Source organism: Notechis scutatus, chromosome 1 (assembly GCF_049901735.1).
Source record: "Notechis scutatus isolate UNSWTSFEM ecotype Mainland chromosome 1, rNotScu1.2, whole genome shotgun sequence".
In the NCBI taxonomy this organism is placed as follows: Eukaryota; Metazoa; Chordata; class Lepidosauria; order Squamata; family Elapidae; genus Notechis; species Notechis scutatus.
In genome coordinates, this window is record NC_142009.1 from 237,779,459 (window position 1) to 237,803,984 (window position 24,526).

The window sequence follows — 24,526 nt, forward strand, 5'->3', positions numbered from 1 at the left end:
CGAAGTGGCTGGGGACTCTGCCTTCAAGGGAGCTTTCGTCTGCTGATAGAAGCGGCCTCGCGGCAAGGGGAGTGTGTGTGTGTGTGTGTGCGCTCACCCTGAGGCCGCTTCTACCAGCCGATCGAAGTGGCTGGTGACTGCATTTGGGGAGCTTCCATCACCCGAAAGAGACTGCCTAATGGCGAGGGGACATGGGCAGCCACGCCTCGCCCCAAAGTGGCTGGGAACTCTGCTTTCAAGGGAGCTTTCGTCTGCCAATAGAAGCGGCCTCGCGGCGAGGTACGTGCATATGGGCCGCTCTAGGTGGGGGAGGAAATTAAGTCACCCCTGAAAAGACGGCCTACCCGTTTTTCAGGGGTAAAAAAATAAGGCCCGGCCTTATTTTGTGAGAAACATGGTAGTTTCCAGAACTTGAAACAAAAGTTACATCATATTCTAGGCTCTTCTGGCTGCTTCTGGAATGTCATTCTGGACATTGCTTTTTAAAAATTGTTTACAAATTGGAGAAATGCAAAAGGAGAGAAGAATTTGTGGAACTGCCCAATGAGAAGCTTCTGAGTGTATTTATCTTGGAGACCTTAAGATGAATGAATGATGCAATTAGAGTTTTCAGATAACTGAGGTTTGCCATTCAGAGGAAAAAGCAAATGCACCCAAGCACGATGTTAGATTAGAAATGGAAGGAAAACAGGTTTGAATTAAACTTTAGGCAAAAAGAAAATTCTTGTGAAGCTTTCTTGAATAGTATAAGCTTTCTTGAATAGTATCTGAGTATTCTTGGAAATGCTAAGCAGAGACTGAATCATATCATATATATGTATCATAAGTGCTACATTTGCTGTTTGTGTTGGAGGTCGCTTCCAGATAACATCTGGAATAACATCTCCTGCAAGTATAACATTGCTGAGTCCTATATATGCATCTTGCTCTTGTCGGGGGCATAAGGTCAAGACTATTTCAACAATTTGAAAATGAATGTCCTCCCATTGTGCCAAACATGATTAGCTGGGAATTGTCCCCCTGCACTTAAATTCAGTTTGGCTCATTCCAATATTATCAAATAGCCTAACACCAATTAGTTGTAATATAGACAGAAATGGTGACTGTTGGATTATAGTTTATTAAGAAGCAAGGTTGGATTTCTCAGCATTCCTGATCCATCCTTACTCCATATTTGCCTGATGCTGGAAGGCAGACTGGAGAGAATCTTCCTCTGCTTTTTCCTTTTTGACAAACCTATAAAGCTCTGAGAAACATTGTGGCGTAGGAAGATACTCTGTGGAATTTTTGTTTCAGTTCACTACTGCCACAAACTTGACCATTGCATGAAAGGTGCTGTTTTTTTCACTTAAAAATGTAACTTTCTCCCTCGAGCCGCTCGGAGCATCCAGAGACTGGGATGTGCTTCTGAGTCCTCTTCTTGCAGGCTGAGCTTTAGATGAGGAAACGCTCCGCCCCCTCACGTGGTATCGCGCAGCGTCTCCCCAGTCTTTTGCTCAGCCTCGAAGAGTCAGGCTGTGTTTCAGAGAGCTCCTTGGCTGATCGCACATTTCTTTCCTATTACAACCCTCTCGTCTTGATAAGGTTTGCCTTTCCTTCCTCCTCCTGCGCAAAGGGTCTGGACTTAAGGGAAAATTTTCCCCGTCCTTGGGGCAAAGCTGCGGGCTCGCAGCGCGATAGCGCGACCCCCCCACCCTTATCAGATCGCTTCGCTGCCTCCGCGTTGCCTTGTGGCACGCGTTTTCTTTACAGCTGGATTCCCCCCACCTTAAACGCCGATCGGGAGGGTCATCACCCCTAGGGCCCTAGGCGCTGAGCTGACCAGCAAAGCCCTCCCTTTCCGTCCCGAAGGCGTCCCGGCCGGTTCAGCTTGCGGCCGCCATTTTGGCTCCGCATCGTGGTCGGGCGCCATTTTGAAATTCTTAGCTGCGGTGAATTGGAGCCCCAGGCCTTGGGTCAAAGCTTAGCTGCCCATTCTTCCACCTGGCTCGCTCTTTTATTACTTGTTGGCCTCCCGCAGCCCGTTTTCGGGCGAAGTTGCAGCCCCCTCCGGTTTTATTTTTCTTGTCTGGAGGCCTGCTGCCAGAGGCTCTTTCTTCTACCATAGGCCTCAGGTGTTTATTTGACTGATTGGTCTGTACTGAGATATACGAAGTTCTCACTGTTACGGTTACTGTTTAAAAAAAAAAAAAAGAAAGAAATCTATATATATATATATATATATACTTAATACAAATACAAAAGGAATATATTAAAAATAATAATAATAATAATAATAATAATAATAATAATAATAATAATAATAATAATAATAATAATAATAATAATAATAATAATAATAATAATTTTTGTTTTGTACAATAATATTTTTTCGTAGATATATAAATATATACGGATAACCTGTATATACATTTGGTACAAAAGCATAATAAAGATAAAAAATCAATCAAAAGGAAAAGGAAGAATTACAAATTAGAGTATCTATTTTTCTGTACATACTATATTTCTTAGATACCTTACTGTTATCTCTGTACACAACAAATTCCAAAAGGGGGAGAGGGCCAGCTTCACCTTCACCCGGCCTCATCCAGGCCTGATCTGGGCGAGCCAACCGCCTTTGCTAGTGTTTGTATCTAACATGGCAGGCGACAATCCCTCTAAACGTCCTTCTTTGAAGGCTAAGGCAAAAGTCCCACTACTTGCGCAGGCAGGACAAGGAACCTAAGGGCTCTAGACAGGACAAGGAACCTTCCAAGGCCGCCCAACGTGACGCCTTAAGGCGCCACAAAGCGTTGGAAAAAGAGTTTGACCGGCGTTCAAGGGAGTCCCGCTCGGAGCCGTCAATACCTCCTCCTCCAAACCCTTCTACCTCTGCTCAACCTCTCCCCTCAGACCCCTCTTCCCTACCTAGGCGCAGTTCGCTTCAGGGTCTTCCGACCCCCGGACCTCCGACCAGACGGACCCCGAAGCCACCTTTACACCCACAGCCGCTGGTCTGCGCCACGATGAACCCTCTACCTCCGAGGTCCCACCTCACATCAGGGCTTGGATGGAATCAGCCATCCGCCAGGGCATAGCAGAGGGACTACAACACATGACCAGATCAGGCTTCTCTCCGCGAGCCTCCGAGCACGACTCGATATCAATCAGATCCCTTCCACAACCGGTCCCCCCAGTTGATCAGGTACTCTCTCAGAGGGACAGCCCTCCTCCGATTGGGGCCCAGGTGGAGGAGGAAGGGGACTTTGGGGATTTCAGGGAAGAGGAAGAGGATTCCCGGATGGGATCCTCCCGCTACAGTGAACCCCTCTTAGAGGCTGACATCATGGAGGGGAGATGTCGGAGGGCGAGGCCCTTCCCCGACCAACCCACTTTTGGGGGACTGTTCAAACCGCATATGTTCAAGTCCCTCCTCCTTAAGGCCAAGAATGTCTCTGGCCTTCTTCCCCAGTCCACTGCAGAACCCCCCCCTGTCCCAGAGGGCCCGGAAGACTCCATTTTCACCCAACCAGTGGTGGAAGCTGAGGTCATCCCATCCCCTCCCATCTTCGTAGATCTGGTAGCGAAGCAACTTACCTCCTCAGGGACCCCTCCCACTCCCTCTAGCCAAGACAAGAGATTCTTTAATCTCGATTCGGCTCTGTCTAACCTTCTGAATATTCCGGAGGTTGATGACCCCATTGTGGGTCTAGCCTCCTCCTCTACCCCTAGTGAGGCCCTAGAGGCCTTGAAACCTGAGGACAGGCGGGCGGAGCTGGCGCTACGCAGGGCTCACCTATCTGACGCCTGGGCCATTAAATCAGCTACGGCCGCCTCATTTTTCACGAGGTCCTCTATCCGCTGGCTACGTCAGCTCAAGGACCACATCCCTGCTTCCAATCTCAGAGCTCACCAGGATATAGCGAAGTTAGTGGCTGCAGCCGAGTTCTCGGCTGACGCCACTTACCAGTCGGTAAAATTTTCTTCCAGGGCCATCACGTCGCACGTCACGGCTCGACGCATGCTATGGCTCAAACACTGGCAGGCAGACGTAAAGAATAAGGTCAAGCTGGCCACTGCTCCCATTACGGGAGATAAACTGTTTGGCCCAGCTTTGGAACCACTGCTGGTCGAGGGCCGCAGTAAGAGAAAGTATCTGCCCTCCCTTTCGAGGATCGGAGGCCAGGGGCTCTCAGCCCTTTCGGAGGAGCTTTCCACGCCCCTTCTACCAACCCCCCTTCCCGCCCAGATACCCCAGACCCCCTTCCTTCCGATCCCAGGACCGCACGGACCCGGGCGACAGATCCAGACGCGGTGGCGGCTACAAGAGACCCTTTCGGGGATCGGGAGGAAGGCCCTACCGCAGAAGGTAGAGCCTCTTCCTCCCCCCCCATTGGCGGCCGCCTCAGCCACTTCGCCGCCCAATGGGACATATCCACATCCGATGCATGGGTTAGGGACACAATCAGGTTTGGCCTCGCCCTGGAGTTCAGGTCCGCTCCCCCTGATTGTTTCTTCCCATCCCCCTCCTCAAGGGATCCCTCCAAACGTGCACTAATGGATGCTGCCATCCATCATCTTCTTGACATCCAGGCCATTCAACCTGTCCCTCCGGATCAGAGAGGAAAGGGGTTTTACTCCCATCTCTTTGTGGTGCCCAAACACTCTGGGGGTTGGAGAGCCATCCTGGACTTGAAACGGCTCAACCGTCACCTTATCCAGCGTAGATTCAAAATGCACACTTTGCAATCAATTCTTTTAGGAACCAGGCGGGGAGACTGGTTATCTTCCATAGATCTTTCGGAGGCATACCTCCATATTCCAATCAGGCCTTCCCATTACAAATTCCTCAGGTTCTGTCATAATAGCCTTCATTATCAATACGTGGCCCTTCCCTTTGGACTGGCCTCGGCCCCCCGGACCTTCACCAAGGTCCTGGCGGCCCTGGCGGCTCATCTCAGGAGCGTTCCCGTCCGCCTCCACTGCTACTTGGACGATATCCTTATTCTATCCCCGTCCAAATCCCAGGCAGTCAGGGATACCAGGGTCACCCTCTCCACCTTACAGGCACACGGGTTTCTAGTCAATTGGCAAAAGAGCCAACTTACCCCTTCCACCCGAATCAACCACTTGGGTGCCATAATTGATTCGGTTTCTCAAAGAGTTTTCCTCTCCCAGGAGAGGTTCCTTAGCATTCAAGCCCTGGTCAAACAGATCAGGCGTTCAAGGAGGGTGGCCTTACTGGACCTCTCTAAATTGTTGGGCAAAATGGTGTCATGCATCTCTATTATTCCCTGGGCCCGTCTACACAGCAGATCCCTCCAGTGGTTCCTGCTCCCGTTCCAACGATCCGGAAGAAGCAACTCGAAGGCCAGAGTCAGGGTCCCTCCAAGGGTCCTCACGTCTCTTCTATGGTGGACCAATCCCGCCATCAACAGAGGCCACCTCTTCGCGGAACCTCAACGACTCACCGTCACTACGGACGCAAGCCTGTCCGGTTGGGGCGCTCATCTCGACTCGCTCTCGGCACAGGGCAGATGGTCGCCGTCCGAGCAGAGGTGCAGCATCAATTGGCTAGAGCTTCACGCTGTCCATCTGGCCCTGCGCAGTTTTCCTCAGATCCGCAAACATCACGTCCTCGTTCTCACGGACAACGTCACGGCCAAGGCCCATATCAACAGGCAAGGCGGCACCCAGTCCATCCAGCTAATGAGGAAGCCGGCGCCTTTGCCGCTGGGCAGAATCCAACCTCCTATCACTAAAAGCCGAACACATCTCCGGAGTAGACAATACTCAGGCGGACTGGCTGAGCAGGGCCACGGTGGACCAGGCAGAATGGCGTCTCCATCCATCCCTATTCGAGGAAGCGTCCAGAATATTCGGCCTTCCGGTGGTGGATCTCTTCGCCTCCCCGTCCAACACTCAGCTTCCACGGTTCTTCTCCCGGTATCCATCTCACCGGTCGGAGAATCACAACGCTCTGCGCTGCCCATGGCCCCCAGGGCTCCTATATGCCTTCCCTCCGCTCCCGTTAGTTCCCAGAGTAATACAGAAACTTCTTCAGGAGAGGGCAGACCTTCTCCTGGTGGCTCCCTATTGGCCCAGGCGACCGTGGTTTGCGGATCTCCGCAATTTATCGGTAGCGCCCCATGGAGGATCCCCGGACAGGGTCTCCCTCTCTCAGGGGCCCCTTCTGCATCCGGAGCCTCAATGGCTCCAGTTAGCCGTCTGGAGGTTGAGCGGATCCGTCTGACTAGTGAGAATCTCTCGAGTCAAGTCATCGACACTATTTTGGCCGCCAGGCGACCTTCCACTACACGCAATTTATGATGCCACTTGGAAGGGGTTCTGCAAGTGGTGCAGCGGGTCTCAGGTTGATCCCCTCTCTCCCTCTGTGGCTCAGATCCTAGATTTTCTTCAGGAAGGCCTTCGTAAGGGGCTCGCACCTAACACCCTGAGACGACAAGTTTCTGCCCTCTCAACCGTGGTCTCCTGTGATAACTACGGTTCCCTTTCTCATCACCCCGAATTAGATCTTTCCTTAGGGGTGCCACCAACCTGTGCCCTCCCACTGTTCACAGGTTCCCCACATGGGACCTCAACAAGGTCCTCGTTTCTCTCACACGTTCCCCGTTCGAACCTTTGAGGGATTCATCCCTTCAGTTTCTCACCTTTAAGGTAGTTTTTCTAGTAGCTATTACTTCTGCTCGTCGAGTTTCGGAAATAGCAGCTTTGTCAGTTAGGAGCGATCTATGTGTGTTTCACGCTGATCGGGTGGTCCTTCGTCCTGACCCCACATTCCTACCCAAAGTTAACTCTCCCTTCCATAGGTCTCAGGAACTGGTTCTACCAAATTTTTGCCCTAGGCCCTCCAGGGGCAGGGAGGTCCTCTGGCACACCCTAGATGTTAGAAGGGCCTTGCGTATATATATTAAGCGCACTCAATCCATGCGAAGGTCGGAATCCCTCTTCCTATCCTTTCAACCCAGGTCACTGGGGCTTAAGGTTTCTCCTTCCACCATCAGTCGCTGGATCAGGGCTACTATTGCGAGGTGTTACCTTTCCCATTCTCTGCCCGCTCCGGGTGGAATAACCGCCCATTCCACCAGAAGTGCAGCCACCTCGGCGGCCTGGGCCACACAAGCCCCCATTGCTGACATTTGTCGGGCAGCCACCTGGTCCTCTCCGTCCCCGTTTATCAGACATTATAAAATAGATACGTACGCCTCAGCGGAGGCCTCTTTTGGCCGACGGGTCTTACAGAGGGTCATCAGTGATCCGGAGGGGCCTTCGGGCCAGACGGAGTCCCACCCGTAGGACAGCCCAGCTTTGGTATGTCCCAGTCTCTGGATGCTCCGAGCGGCTCGAGGGAGAATGGGCGTTGGTTCTTACCTGATACGCCCCTTCTCGGCGAGCCGCGAGGAGCATCCAGCCCCACCCTAATTTCTCCGTCTGGTGGGGACTCTTGCTTCAGCCAAGGAGCCAATAGTAGATTAGAAAGAATTAATAACCTCTCTTCTCGTTATCGCAAAAAACTGGGGAGCGCTGCGCGATACCACGTGAGGGGCGGAGCGTTTCCTCATCTAAAGCTCAGCCTGCAAGAAGAGGACTCAGAAGCACATCCCAGTCTCTGGATGCTCCTCGCGGCTCGCCGAGAAGGGGCGTATCAGGTAAGAACCAACGCCCATTCTGCATTTTTCACATACTTAGTGTTGTGTCTGCGCGGCTGCAGACATGCAATAACTGCCACGAGATATAATTGGCTAACGGCACGGCAGGTGACCCCTATATAAGGGAGCCCGCCAGCTGTTAGCGTTCGTTGTGTTGCAGTTGTAATTGATTACTTACTAGTAAAGTTGTATTGTGGATTCTTGTCTCTGGCTCCTTCTTTCCCACGATCAAACACTTAGGATTGGAATTATTTAATGCTGTGTATTGTATTGAAGCTAACAGCTGCCCAAATCAGAAATTATTAGGTACTCTACACTTGCAGGATATGTTATTCCATATGTTATCTGGAAATAGCACTGAGTTTTTCAATGAGACATTTAGAAGACATATAGTAATTGTATAATTTTACATTGTTCAGTGAATTTGCCTAATGAGTTTCTTTCTCCCAGAAGACCCTTCCGTTCGAGGACGTCTCACAGAATGTCTGGAAACTATTCTTAACAAAGCTCAAGAACCTCCTAAATCAAAGAAAGTGCAGCATTCAAATGCAAAGAATGCTGTATTGTTTGAGGCGATTAGTTTAATTATCCATCATGACAGGTAAGCTTTGGAGGAAAACTGTGCTGTGAAAACTGCCGTGCCCTTTTAAAACCGCCCTGAACTGTGTAATTGCGTGTCACTTCAAAGACCTGTTCGGTGGCAATTTCCAACTTGAACCTTACCAAATTGGAAGAATTAGGAGCTGTTCTAACAACAATTTAAGTTATTCTAAAGTTAAGCAAACAGGGATCGTTCATGCTAGAAAACACTGTAACCCGCAACATGCCATAACAATCTGGTCTTTCTCCCACTCTGTTGCTGGTGCCTTGATTTGTATTTTGTCTTTCTTAAAAAACAAAAAAAGGAAGCAAACATGCAGGGTGTGAAGAGATTACTTGAGTCCTTTGTTTTACTTTTAAAATAGTTTTACTTTGCATGCCTGAAGCATAGGGAAAAAAGGAGTATACAGGAGTGGCTCTGTTTGCAGCTGTTCCTGAACTAAACTTGGTTTTTCTGGAAGACTTACTGGTTGCTTAATCATGGAGCCACATGCCAGATTAGATACATTATGGTTTCATATGGTTCCCTGGATTTATTTCCTGATTTACTCAAGATCCTAAACTGAAACACACTTCATTTAGCATGTTGTGTGAATCAGGTACAACCAATGTGGGGAGTCAGGAAAGATGTTCTAAGCAAATATTTTTCCTATTGTATTCCATTTCAGAGCTCTACCTAAAAGAATGACTTGAAAATGAGTCTCAGTCACATGTCTTCACAAGTGACAGTACCATAGTCCATCTCAAACCTAGCTTTGCTCTGTGCCTTATAATGACAGTCTTGAATTCATATGCTTTCCCTTGAGAGGACATATATTTTTGAACTTGGCCAATCATTGTCCTTATGTCATTTATTATCAGTGCATTTTCATTGATTAAAAACAGTGCCAAAATAGGGGATACTTTGATGCTGGAATAGCATAATAAGAATAAATGTAATGAAGAAAATCACAAGAATCTATTAAATTGTTTTCCTTAGATAAGATTGATGCAAACAATACAACTAGCTCTTGGTCATAATTTCATGATCCAAGGTTTTGTATTTCTATGGTTGGTAAGGAGAGACCACAATTGATAAAGACTTTTGGGAAGCTATAGGTTTTAACTTTTTTTTTTTTTTTTGGTTACTCTCTAAATGTGCAAAATAGCAGGTGAGCTTTTGTGCATGTGTAAAGTACAATTTTAAAGATCCTTGTATCCAAGGTCTTGGTTTCCATAGTTGTAGGATGGAATTGAATCTTTATGAAGAATAAGAACCATCTGTACATATCTGCTTGGCAATTGTATGGTATTATTTTGTCCTAATTCTTAAATTATGGGAGATACTGCTCCAGTTCACCCATGGATAATTCCCATGTGTTTGTAGTATTGTAAAATCACAGAGAATATCAGATGTTACTTCCTGAATCCAAGAATAATCATAGGAAGTAGGTTAATAATCTTCCTATGCCAATAACTATATTGATAAGCTCATTGATATCACCAAAACTTTTAATTTTGATGAAACAGCATGGAAACAGAATATGCCAACAGAAACAAGACAACACCTGCATTTATTGGTGACTAGAAAAACCTTATGACGTTTAGCATAAAAACAGAAAAAATGAACTTGTATTTTATGGTTTTGATCTTTAGACATGACAGAGTATAGAAAGAAGAATGTCATGATGTACCTTGAGAGAGAGAGAGAAGTTAAAATATAATTGGACTTAATAACTGTTGTGAAGAATATCAGAAAATATTTCTTGATGCCTTTATATCTTGCTTTTTTTCCCTATTTTCTTTTTTTACTACACTTTTAGCTATTTCTATTTCTTTCTTTTTCATGTTCATTGTTCCAATATAATTTGAAAGAGTGTGTGTGTGTGTGTGTATCATCACTAGAACATCAGGATTATACATAATTTTGTGTGTGTGTATATATGTATATGTATATATACATATACATACTACACACACATATATATACATATGTATATATTTGTATATATATATGATAATGTATGATTTATATACCGTGTTTCTCCAACAATACGGCCTCCACCAATAGGAAGCCCCACCATGTTTTATTGGCATAAAATCAAATTAAGCCCCTCCCCCAAATTAAGCCCCATATTAAACATGCGAAATGGGGGGAGAGCGGGGGGCTTTTCGTTAGTAAGTACTTTTGTTGCATGCCCGGATATGGTGCTGCCTTCGTTGGTGGGGCACTTCATATCGGGAGACCTTCCACCGTTGCTTCTCCCTTCTCCCTTGCTGCCCCTTCTCCCTTGCTGCCGCGGCGTTTGGCGCAGCCACGTGCAGCCAGTCAGGGCTCCTCCCTGCAACCGGAGCCCTGAGGAGACACTTGGCTTCAGGCGCTCCCGTCTTCCCTTTGCTTTTGAAGGTAAAGCGAATTATTTTACAAAGCCTCCCTGCCCGAGAGGGCAGCCCAACCCCACGGGGAGGCTAATTTCCCGGGCCTCTTCCGTTCCTCCCCGACCTCCCTACGCTGCGCGCCTCTGATGCGCCGCTCCCTTCAGCCCAGCGAGCTCTTCCACCTCAAAGAAAGGCCAGGCGGGCGGCTGCGGAGCAGCAGCAGCGGGTCTGAGCCGCTCACAGCGGAAACAGCCACCACCCGTAGCCCGACGTGGGGAGAACAAGCGAGGTTAGCGCCCGCCAGCCCGGGCGAGATTTGGGAACGAGGGGCAGGAGGAGGCACGCACACACCGCTGCTCACTTTCCCAGCTTTGCCCAGCCCTTACGGCTCTGGCGCGGCCCTGGCAGGATGAGCGGAGGGTCCGGCAGGGAGGCGCTCGCTGCCCGCCAGGGCGCGCCAGAGCCGTAAGGGCTGGGCAAAGCTGGGAAAGTATAACTAATAATAATATAATTATATAAATTATTATTATATAAATATAATAATATAATATATATAATAATATAATTATTATACTATATATATATATATATATATATATATATATATATATATGCTGAAACGTTGCTACAACTTTAAAAGAACATACACTATAATAATTATATATATATATACTATAATAATTATATATATATATATATATATATATATATATATATATATATATATATATATATATATATATATATATATGATTAATAATATATATTATTATATCAGGATTATATGTAATTCACTGTATTACCCCAAAATGCACACTCCCAGCTCTTATGAAATGCTCTGTGAAAATGATACAGGTAAAGGCTTCCTGCTTTAAAATAGAATTGTACTTACTATTATTACTAACATTCAGAAGAATTTAGCTGCACTTTTAATGGTAATGAAGGTACCTAAAAATGCTCTCATTAATGCTCTCTAGTAGACTTTTGCTACTGATTCTTACAGTTTGTTATCTTTTTCATTCTCTCTTCTGCCTAGTGAACCAAACCTGCTTGTTCGTGCCTGTAATCAGCTAGGCCAATTTTTGCAACACCGGGAAACTAATCTTCGTTACTTAGCATTGGAAAGCATGTGCACGCTTGCCAGCTCTGAATTTTCACATGAGGCTGTGAAAACACACATAGAAACAGTGATCAATGCATTGAAGGTAATGTTTGGTTCTGTATATTGCCTACAACCCTGATTCTTCTGCTTAATTGATTTTTAGTTTATTTGTTTAAATCATTTATAGAGCTGCCTATCTTATCAGCTCTGGGTGACTTCCAATCAAATGTTAAAACAGCATAAAAGTCATACTAAAACAATAAAACTAAACACATAAAAACAACAAAAACCTAGCACCAAATCAAATTTCTCAAATGTATTTTATTGTTTTTTCTAGCTAGTTATCTCCAAATTTTTATTATTAAACTATTACCGGCTATGAAAATGTTTTTCCTTGCAACCTCTTTAAAACATTTCATAACCCACAATAAGGTTCAAGTTTTTTTTCCAATTAGGCCATGCATGAACTGTAGTTCCCATTCTGTACTACAGTATCAAAATTTAGCAAGTAGAACAATGCTGTGTTGCTAACTCTAAGAAGAGCACTTTCTGCTTATGAAGATGCAGAAAAGAGGGGGAAAAGATAAGAGACCAACTCTGGAGGAAGGAAGAGAAGTGAAAGTTTAAGAGTGGGGGAGTTCCCTGCTTTCTGAAAATGTGTGACTCCTGCATGATTAAAGCTAAGGCTGAACTTAACCACAGATAAACAATAATTTAGAAAGAGGACATTCATTCCACAGGGAGTGAAATTGGGAATAGCTTGTATGCGCCATTCTTTCATCTTCCATTTTCTGCTGTGCCTCGATTCCTGTTCCTTCTTTGTCCCTTCTCTCCATAGTATTGGCCTGGTCTAGCCCTTGATATTCTGTTATTTGACGCAAAAAGAAATGAAAAGCTCCCTCCTGTACATTGTACAAATGGCCAGATAGTCCACAATGAATCTTATCTTCAGAACTGAAGATGGAATATTGCCCTTTGCTCCACCTGGACGTATCAGTTAGCATGGAGGATGCTGAACAGGCAGTAACAGCTTTATCTTCTTTGCTATTGCTTCTGTCTAAGCAAGTACATTATATAGAGCTGGTCCTATTATTAGGTTGGTGCATCCCATTTAATCCTCAATACTTTCTAATCAGTTCCAGAAAGATTTTAGAACTGATTTTTGGATAAGGAAAGATACTGGCCTTTATTCTTTATTTCATCCCTACTTTAAAGAGTTTCTGAGGATTCTGTCCAATGTACATATATTTTTAATTCATTGAATCATCATCTACTTCATCTTAAAGTACCTGAATGGGATTTTAATTCCACTGGCAATAAAGCTGCTGTTTCAGACACTGTACATTAATAGGCATTTCATGCTAAGTACTATTTGGACTTCTTGATGTCATGACAAAATTGCCTATTATTGATTCTGGTTCAATTCTCATGGTATATATATGTGTTTGAAAATTATTTTCATAACCTTGTCCTAAATTTTTAATGTTATAATTATGATGCTACTTCTAGACCGAGAGAGATGTAAGCGTACGACAGAGAGCAGTGGATCTCCTGTATGCTATGTGTGACAGAAGCAACGCCCAACAAATTGTAGCCGAAATGCTGAATTATCTGGAAACGGCTGATTATTCTATTAGAGAAGAAATCGTAAGTTTTAAAAAATGTATCATAGCTTTCATTGGATGCCGTGCATGTAACATGACAAGTTTTTATTTTGTTTTGGTATTTAAGAATTTCAATAACAACTAAACTTATTTCAAAAAAATAAAACAATGAAATTAGAAATGGTTTTGGGGCAGGAATTATTGTTACTAGTTGGAGTTTGAAATATGGTGCTCTGACAAATTATTCAAAGGAGTAACTAACAATGTAGGCACATTAGTTAGGGAATGATCATACATGGAGTTTAGTGTTATAGCAAGAATTCCTCCCTATTAAATTCGGCATCATTTTTCTTCTGAACAAAAAACTTGGTGCCAGTATTGCTCAGTTCATTAAACTGTGTATTCAAACTGCTCATTGTCCAAAAAATTTTTTTTGCGTTTGATTAGAATATTTGTAGAACTATGCTATCTCAGGCCTTTGTTATGAGTTCAGAGATAAATGTTAGTTTGTGTTGTACTAAATGGCTATTTGTTTATTTAACTGCTAAAATAAGAAGGTAACCCATATTCTTCCTTCCTTCCTTCCTTCCTTCCTTCCTTCCTTCCTTCCTTCCTTCCTTCCTTCCTTCCTTCCTTCCTTCCTTCCTTCCTTCCCAGGTACTCAAAGTTGCAATTCTGGCTGAGAAATACGCAGTGGACTACACCTGGTATGTGGATACCATACTGAATTTGATTCGAATTGCCGGGGACTATGTTAGTGAAGAAGTATGGTACAGAGTAATTCAAATAGTAATTAACAGAGATGATGTGCAAGGATATGCTGCAAAGACAGTTTTTGAGGTAAGATTATTTTGTGGCAATCTTTTCTACTTGCAACCCATTGTAGTCTATAACAAAAACAAGCTAGTTGTGTAATTTATGAATAGAAGACAAGTAGTTATGGGAGAAGCTATTTTAAATGGGACATTTTTTAACTTCTTTTTTTTAATAAAGTTTTATTTGGGTTTTCACACATACAAAATGCAAGTAAAACATCTTTTTTGAAAATAGCATGGTCCCGGGTTGAACTACTTTATACAGGCACAAAACTCAATTTCATGCTCCTTTTTGTATTCTATTCCATATCTTATACTATTTTACATTTTCTATATAGTTTTTCCCCTCTTTTAATTTTCTCAATTTTATTTTGATTATCTCATCTCAATTCAAATCATTATATTTATACTTTTGTCTGTTCTGTTTCAATTTCATATTTTTTTTTTCATTAAACAAATTTTCTCCTGTAGTTACCAATTGGAGTATGACACCTTTATATCTTTAAATTACATCCATTCAACTCTTATTTAAACTTCAATATATACCTTAAGGTTATGACCTTCAATATAATACATAACTTCCAATCGAATTCTGCTTGGTACATTCTTATAATACACACTATATTCTTTTTTTAAAAAAAAAATGTAAATATATGTAATTATAAACCCTCATTCCATTCCAGTTCAGTTCTATCATTAATAATCATTAAAATCTTAACATCTTTAACATTTATTTTCAATTAAATATCATACTTCCTTAAAAACACATATAATCTCCATAATTAATTTTTCCCTTATTTCTCTTCACATATGTTTTATAAATCATTAAATATACCTTTTATTACATTTATTTATTGACAAGCATTCCACTGAATTACGATAGCTATTTTATCAGACATTTTAATTATACATTGTTTCATATTTTCTAAAATTATTTCTGTTTCGAATATAACCATACTATCTTATGTACCTTTGCAGAATCCCTTTTTCCATTAAATTTTCACCCCTTATCTCTAAATAGGCCCTGTTTCTCTATATTTTGTTTCTGTCCTTTATGACTTCTTTTCCTTTCTTTCTTCCCTCTCATCTTCTCCCTCCCCTTTTTACCCCCTTGTCTCTAGTTCTAATTCTCTCTTCTGCATTTCCCTCTTCTGTTGCTTTCTGATTTTATACTTATTTTTCACTCTATTCTTTTTTTGGAGTTGTTTTTCCCAATCTTAAACTTTCCATTCTCTTTCCCCCCCTTTCCTTTTTCCCCCCGATCTAAGATTACTTGTTTATGGTGGATTGACATTTGAATGAGACACAGGGAACTGTCTCTGAGAAAATGCCAACCCTGAGAGAACTCAGGTAGCAGTATTTATTGAGAAAAACACACAAGCAAAATATACAGTATGCATATTCAGAAAACAATGACCTCAACAGGAGATTACTTCACCAGCATGAGAACACACAATCTTGGAAAGTCCCAGATGTTACCTTGCTAGGGTGAGATCATACAGCCACGGAAAGTCTCATGGGAAAGTTTGGAAAGTCCCATGAGAAAGCACAACTGTGTATCTTGTACCTTGAACTTTCACCCATTTTCCTATTCCTTCTAAACTGGCAGAATCAAACAGAATGAGGCACTCTGAGCAAAGATACTCCTACCCCCACCAAGAATGCCCACATCTTCCTAGACTTACTGCTAGTTATACAAAGGCCTTACAGAAAATGATAAAATGATCAATAGGTTATATTACCACATTCCCTCCTTTTTTATTTATTCAAAGATAGGGGTGTTTTAGTGGCATAGTACACAGTTCCCTCATGACCTGATCCCTCACGCCGGAAGACTGAGGTACACATTTGTAATAGATTAGGAATACATTGAATAAAACAACATAATAAGATACATATAGCAATAATAATAACAACCCCTTGCAATAAGGAGCGAAACCATGATCCATCAGGAAGCCAGGACCACAAACTGTCCCAGAATGATGCATTAAACCCATCGGCTCCAGATTGATGCTGAGCAATACGATCTTCCATGTCCTGAACAGTTTTTGTAATGTTTGGCTCATAATTATGTATAAAAACACAACAATGTGAATGAATTAAAGCACAAACTCCTCCTTGAGCAGCTAACATAATATCTAAAGCATATCGATTTTGCAAAGTAACTGTACGAATTTCAGACATTTCTACATTAATCATCTTAATATTCTTTATAGTATCATTAAACATAGCAACAGTAAAATTATTTAAAATATGAATATCTCTATAGTTCATAGCAATTCCCAAAGGTGGGATAAGACCTCGAGAAATTTGTGTCCATAGATTACCTCCCATGGTTAGACCCGAATCCAATTCGACGATTTCGGATCCTAACATCAGGAGGCAATGTATCTAACTTATAGATAACCGGAATGACAAACCCCAAAGTACATGTCCCTGACCAATTTGCAGGGATTTGTCGATATGCCCATAGTCCACATAAAAACCAAAACCCTTCCAGCTGTACATAACCTTGTTGACTTGCCGCTTGCATCAGCTGTTTCATGTCTAGATATTGATACTGGCCAAATGCGTCAGACTCATTTTTCCCATTTACCCAAGTTATGTTGTTCTCTGAACCATTTGTCCACTTAATAGTGTAATTGCAGACACTATGATTCCCCAAGAATTGTGAGTTTGTAATGTTTTGGAAACATAAATGTGCTGGAGACTGCAGTGCAGTCTTCACCTTGACTGTGAAGTTCATGGCATATGAAATGTTATGCTTTCCGGTCTGCAAAGTAGACCGATTAAATGGAACTCCATGTAGAGTCAGTCCTTCTCCCACTCTCCCAGGAAGGTGCATACACAACCAACAATTGGTGATGTTCAAGTTTTTGGCAGTTGTGCGCAAATCTTTAATGTAATTATTATCGGTCCACAAATCATCGCCCAAATCTCCGGCACGTTGAACATGCTGTCGCTGCTCTCTCCGCACCCGAGCAGCCCAGGACAGATTAGGCAGAATCAGCAGGATCAGGAACCACAGATGCGCCATCCTGCTGTTCCGAAACTTCCTTCACAGGTGCCTGCGAATGATCAGGCCGAACACACCGACCAGGAACCCAACGAATTTGACCAAGATGTTCAACTGCTGCATAACCACGTCCCCACGTTATCAGCTCAGCAGGAACCCATGCCGGATCCGGAAGGAACCGCACCAACACCCGAGGTCTCACCGCATCTGTAGAAGGAGAAGAAAAATGCCTGCTGGCCGCGCCGCAGGGGGTTACCAGACAAATTTAAAAAATTTAAAGTATACAAAGCTAGATTTAATTGATCTTGAATCGCCGGAAGCCCCAGGAGCTTCCCTCCTTTTTTATTTAATTTAGTCAACATGGTCTTGAGCGTGGAATTATGACGTTCTACAATAGCCTGCCCAGTAGAATTGTATGGAATCCCAAATTTATGTTCCACAGACCATTGTTTGCAAAACTGATCAAAACCGGTGCTCCGATAAGCCGCACCATTATCAGTTTTTAAAGTTTTAGGTGTACCAGCAACTGAAAAAGTCTTAATGCAATGATTGATGACATGTTTAACCATCTCACCTCTTTGAGGGGTAGCCATTAAAAATCCTGAGTAAGTATCCACAGTCACATGTATATACTTCCAGGCGCAAATGGCGGATATTGAGTAACATCCATTTGCCAAATCATTGAAGGTTTCAACCCTCTGGGGTTAACTCCCATAGGGATATTCGTGCCCTGCTTTGAACAAGTTGGACATTGTTGAATTATGGCAGCAGCTTCTGCAGTAGTAAGTTTAAATTGCTGTGCCAATGCTTTAGCGTTTTGATGAAAATAACTATGACTATCCATGGCTGGACAGTGAGGACTGAAGTTACGGCACTGTCAGCTTTGGCATTACCTTGTGATAAAATTCCAGGCAAATTACTATGACTACGAATGTGAGCAACAAAACACACATTCACACGCTGCTCCAAACATCCTTGTAAAAGCAAAAGCAATCTTAAAATATCAGGTGATATTCCAGGAGACAAATAAGAACCTGCTACAAAGGGTAACAAATTATACACATACAATGAATCCACTATTAAATTAAAATCCTGATTGTGAAAATTTTGAAAAGCCAAAACTACAGCAGCAAGTTCTGCCTGCTGGGCAGACTTCTGCTCTGAAGTCACTTTTGTATGCCAAATTCCAGATTTATCTTTCCAAACACAAGCACCAAAAACTTTCCCTCCATCAGTAAAAACTGTAGGAGCATCTGATATGCCCAATGGTATCCTTTCTTACATTTTGGGCACACTGATTTAGGACGAACACCCTGTCCCATTGATCTCTTATACTGCTGACTTTGACCCCTCCAGGAGCCCGACATTGCGCTTTAAAATGTCCAGGCTTCCCACAATTGAAACAATTCCCCTTTTGAGCATGTCCTGTTTGTAAAGCCAGAGCTAAAGTTTCCATGTTAAAAGACTGACTTCCTACCTTTCTACATGCATTAATCAAATCTGCGATTTCTCTCTCCCACTTGCTATAAGTGGATTTAAAATCTTTTTGCAATCTGTGTTAGCTTGTTCTACTGCTAACTTAAAAGCAACTCTTTCTGGGCGAATTGATTATCAATTTGTCTTTCAATAGCCAATTTCAGTCTGCTAATGAAATTTTCATAGGGTTCATTGTTCCCTTGTTTGATGTAAGTAAAGGTCTTCTCACCACCTTCGCCGCCAGGGAGAGACCCTATGGCTTGAAAAATTATTTGTGGGAGAAGAATGAACCCTTCCTCAGGCATACCATCTCTCTGTTGTTCCACTGTTGTAAAATTACCAGCTCCGTAAAGCTGATCTGGGGTAACATTTGCTGTTCCCCTCTGGACTGCCAGCTGTCTCCATTTCTGATCTAACACCAAATATTGAGCTGGAGTTAAAATCATATTCAACAGAGCTTTCCAGTCAGCCGGAATCATTTTATTTCCATAACCAACTGCTTCTAACAATGCCTGAGTATATGGCGTTCTAACACCATATTCTTTTGCTGCTTGCTTAACTTCCTCAAAATTCTGAGCTGTAAAGGCTTCCACTCCCGCTGCGGATTTAATGCAGCATCCATGACAATTTCTACTGGATTAAGTTGAACTTCTACTCCAAACTCCACCAAATCATCTCCTGATAATTCCCTCTATTCTTTGCTTCTTGAATAGCTGCAGTAACTGCATCCACCTGAACCCTTAAAGGTAAACTCTTATCTTCTGACAAAGTATTTCTAGCGCCAGACAGTCCCCCAGATTTATCTGGAGGTGCCGTCGGCGGCAACAAACGCACCGCATGGTAAAGCGGCAAACCTTCTTCGGGGGTGCTAGGAGCGGTTGTTCATAAGTAGCTAATGCATCCATAATCACTCTCCAGGTTAACAAAATTGAAGAAGGGGCACGAGGTTCCTCGTGCAAAAATTTCCTATCTTTTTCCAGGACTCTACTTTAATACTACCTCCCTCCGGATATGACTTAATATTTTTCCAAACATACTGTAGTAAGTCCTCAATTTCTTTCTTTCCTACAGCACAACCCCTACTGCCAATTCCAAATCCAAAACTATTCCCAATGATCCCTCTCAATTCCCTGATGTGCTCTTTCTGAGCCTTCGAGAGATCTCCCCCATACTCACGAAAGAATCTATCTTCGTCCAGCGAAGAAGATGAGGGCCCAGTCGACGTCCGCGACGATGAGTATAGGATGCGGGAAACGTATAGCTTCCAAGCTATCACGTCGGGGTCACCATTTATGGTGGATTGACATTTGAATGAGACACAGGGAACTGTCTCTGAGAAAATGCCAACCCTGAGAGAACTCAGGTAGCAGTATTTATTGAGAAAACACACAAGCAAAATATACAGTATGCATATTCAGAAAACAATGACCTCAACAGGAGATTACTTCACCAGCATGAGAACACACAATCTTGGAAAGTCCCAGATGTTACCTTGCTAGGTGAGATCATACAGCCACGGAAAGTCTCATGGGAAAGTTTGGAAAGTCCCATGAGAAAGCACAACTGTGTATCTTGTACCTTGAACTTTCACCCATTTTCCTATTCCTTCTAAACTGGCAGAATCAAAACAGAATGAGGCACTCTGAGCAAAGATACTCCTACTACCCCACCAAGAATGCCCACATCTTCCTAGACTTACTGCTAGTTATACAAAGGCCTTACAGAAAATGATAAAATGATCAATAGGTTATATTACCACATTGTTCATTAAAAATGGCTTCTTCTTTGTCGCAATCTTCTTGTTCTGCAGGCATTTCTTGTTGTTTCTCATAATTCCAAATCTCCATTTCTAAAAACTGAAAGCCAAAAGAACCTCTCCCTTCTTGTGCATCTTCTTTGTACTTTTTAAGTTCCATTTTCAGTTCTTATAAAAGTGGAGCCATTTTAAACAGTTTTAAACAACCACCCGATCGATTTTAGTCATTCAAAACAATAACCAAGAATCCAGAAATCATCAAGTAATCCAGATAGTCCCGAGTTATATCTTCTTATTTCTTTTTCGACTTTCTGTTCCTGGGGTTTTTGTTGCGATATTTCAGTTAGAATGTATCTTTTGGAAGTCTTGTTGAGATTTTGCTGTAAGTTCTTTTTTAATTCCAGGCAGTCTCCTCCCTTCCAGATCCTGCCCTTTTATTCTTTTTCTCTCCTTTCCTGTTTTCAAAAGTTTTTAATTATCCAGAAATCTTTATTATCCCTTTGACTTTTTATTTTCAGCATTAAATGCTTATTGATGTCAAAGTGGTTTTTTTTCCAATTTCTTACTTAAGCTGCCAGTATAGGAAAAGGAGAAAAAACAAACAAACAAATCTTTTCCCTTTTCTCTCTCCTTCGCAGCTTAAAAATCTTCTTAGGGAACAATGTTATTGTTTTTTAATAGTTTCAATTCCAGGGTACCTTATTTGTTGCTTTTACTGTTTGACCCGGTCAACCAAAACTTTCTCTTCTTATCTTCCTCCTGCACATTCTTTTCTGGTCGAGTTCTTCTTTGTGGTGGCCATTTCTGACCACTGCTGCAACCGCCTTTGGGAAAGGGAGTAATGGCCAGCTGGGGAGGAGAGATGCGGCTCTCCTCAACCCTGCAGCCAGTCTCCCCCCTCTTCACCACCTCTACGGGGTGGCTTAGCCCCGAAACCAGCCAGCTCGGGGTGCTCCAGCGGCGAGCACGGATCGAAGCCTTGCAGAGACGAGGTTTCGGTCTGTTGCTGAAGAAGCTCAAACCGGAAGTCCGGGACTTTTTTTTTACTTCTTGTCTTTCTTCCTCCTTGCATTGTTTTTTTAAAAAAATCTGGATCTAAAACTTCTTCATAATTTTAGTATTTTTAGTATCATCTATGTTAGTATGTACTTGTGAAACATTAATAGGTAGCTTGAAGTAGTATTTTTTGGTAAATGGGATAAGAGCTTTCTAAAAGAAAGGAGAAATGGATTTGGTATCTGATGGTTTATTAGTTTAAAAAATCTGCAGTGTGATGACTTTTGTGAAAATGTATTGTGCTTTTATGAATGTGCAACTTTACAAAGGGAGAGGCAAGGTGATATTAGAATTCATCCCATCAAGACACTTCCATCATTTGAGGATATAGCATCCATATTGGCCTATTATAATTTTGAAGGTCTAATTTGACTCCAGCAACCATAGAGAGAAACTCTAGGACTTATTTATCCTGGGCTCCAGTATTAAGAACAAAATTCTTCTGGTTTGACAACTGGTCATACAGATCTCAGCTTCTCTATCCCGATCAAAAACTGAATGGCACTTGTGAAGGTCAGCTAGTAATGAAGAGTCATATACTTGGAACTCTGCCTTGACCTGAAGATGTATGATAAAACCTTGCTTGGAGAGAGTTTTTATCAAAGTTACTGTATATGCTATTCTTAACACAGTGAAGGCGTTCTTATTGCAGGTAACAAGTCATCTTTCATGTGTCTAATCCCTAAGTAATGATCCATTTTTCTATCAAAAGCTATGACATACAAAGGACCATTTTTTATTACAATGTGTGGGGCTAAGGTCACTGGAGGGAATCGTCAGACTCAAAAGCAGGCCGGAAACTCAATTTTCTATTTCTATCTTATTTCCCCCCCACTCTTTTTTCCTCCCAACTCAGTACATAGTTAGGGAAGGGACTAGGCATAACCTCTAGCAGTTCAATTAATTGCCTGCAAAAGTTTATTTTTATCCTAGTGTAATTGTAAAGGTGCAGAAAAGATGTATTTAAGAATGGAATTTATTTATTAAAAATAAATAATGTACTCTCTACTAAAGATAAATGACCATTATAAAGGTGTTTAACAAATGAAGTTGCTCTCCTGTGAAGTATCTTGTAAATTATGTGATAAATTATTTTAAAAGTGTCGATTGTAGAATAGCTAATAAACATTTTAAAACTGTGTGTAATCAATTGAGGAGGGTGGTGGGTGTTTCCTTCCTTTGCAGTCTGTTTCCTTGAACAGACTTCTCTGGTTGATTTTGAGGGTAATCTTACCCTATGGATTAACTTTAATTATTAGGGGTTTCTTCTCATGGGTCTATTCCAAAGACATAATGTGGATCTAAATATAAATAAGTACACCTCTACAGTTTTTGGGGGGAAAAACCTAACAGGGTTACCAATAAATAATTTTTCCTGGTTGTATAATGTTTGTGTTCCTTATACATCTGGACCCAAAGCGGAGGTTACAATTAGAGTTCTTTATTGGCCAAGGGTGATTGGACACACAAGGAATTTGTCTTGGTGCAAATGCTCTCAGTATACATAAAACAAAAGATACATTCATCAAGAGTCAAGAATCATAAGGTACAACACTTAATGATAGTCATATGGTATAATAAGCAATCAAATCATACTAGGAAACAGTCAATATAAACTGTAAGGATACAAGCAACTAAGTAGTCACAAATGAGAGGGGATGGGTGATAAGGAGTGATGAGAAGATTAATAGTTATAGTAGTGCAGACTTTGTAAATAGTTGGAAAGTGTTGAGGGAATTATTTGTTTAGCATAGTTATGGCTTTTGGGGAAAAAACTGTTCTTGTGTCTAGTTGTTCTAGTGTGCAGTGCTCTATAGCATCGTTTTGAGGGTAGGAGTTGAAACAGTTTATGTCTGGGATGTGAGGGGTCTGTAAATATTTTCACAGCCCTCTTTTTGACTCGTGCAGTATACAGGTCCTCACTTGAAGGCAGGTTGGTAGTAATTGTTTTTTCTGAAGTCCTAATTATCTTCTGAAGTCTGTGTCTGTCCTGTTGGGTTGCAGAACCAAACCAGACAGTTATAGAGGTGCAGATGATACACTCAATAATTCCTCTGTAGAACTGTACGTTATACACTGTAAGTTATGCACATAACAGGATATTTGTTCGGGTATTTTCCCACGTCATTCTAGTTGTGCTTTTAAAGTTGTAGCAACGTTTTGGCAGAATCTCATCTGCCATCATGGGAAAATACCCGAACAAAGCTGAATACCATACATATAAATACCCATGAAAACTTAAGAAAACATATGTGTGTGTGTGTGTGTGTGTGTGTGTATGTATGTGTATATATATATATATATATATATATATATATCCGAACAAAGCTGAATACCATACATATAAATACCCATGAAAACTTAAGAAAACATATGTGTGTGTGTGTGTGTGTGTGTGTGTATGTATGTGTGTATATATATATATATATATATATATATATATATATATATATATATATATATATATATATATATATATATACATACATACATACATACATACATACATACATACATACATACATATTGGCCCAGATTTCTCTCCACATTAGGTGTTTATGTACGCACTTTCCGAATTGGTAATATTTTATGCTTCCCAAATGCCTTTTTCAACAGGCTCTCCAAGCACCAGCATGCCATGAAAACTTGGTCAAAGTGGGTGGCTACATTTTGGGAGAATTTGGAAACTTGATTGCTGGGGATCCAAGATCCAGGTAAAAACACTATAATATCACCTCTAGCATAATCACATATGACTAAGTGTGTGTTTGGCTCTAGTTATCCCAGTTCTAGTCCAAACCCCCAACCAGTATACCATTACTGACATTTTGAGAAATAGGATAACTATCTCCAGCATGATCCTGTGTAATCAGATTTTATTCAGATTATTCTTCTAGTTAAAGCAGAGGTAAGCAGTGTGTTTGGGATAGTAGGCACCTCTACTATTTTTAGAGATATGATTGCAGCATACTAGTATCCTATTTCTTTTAAAAAAGAAAAGAATATTTAAAAAACAAAGTTACAGTTAAAAAAAATGCATGAGAATCAGGACAAATGTCCACAGATACACACAAATATAAGTTTGCCTGCCCCT

At 42.0% G+C, this 24,526-nt stretch overlaps 1 protein-coding gene across 2 annotated transcripts in view; it reads left to right on the top strand.

Annotated features, from left to right (window-relative positions):
* AP2A2 (adaptor related protein complex 2 subunit alpha 2) overlaps window positions 1–24,526 on the top strand; it is an 81,372-nt gene that overhangs the window by 42,483 nt on the left and 14,363 nt on the right. Inside the window, exons 8-12 of one of the 2 annotated variants that reach the window (XM_087950840.1) lie at window positions 8,100–8,250; window positions 11,644–11,812; window positions 13,219–13,356; window positions 13,971–14,153; window positions 24,049–24,146. In XM_087950840.1, coding sequence (XP_087806966.1) covers window positions 8,100–8,250; window positions 11,644–11,812; window positions 13,219–13,356; window positions 13,971–14,153; window positions 24,049–24,146 — 739 coding nt within the window. The remainder of the gene's footprint in view (window positions 1–8,099; window positions 8,251–11,643; window positions 11,813–13,218; window positions 13,357–13,970; window positions 14,154–24,048; window positions 24,147–24,526) is intronic. The other variant, XM_087950841.1, reaches the window with a different exon arrangement.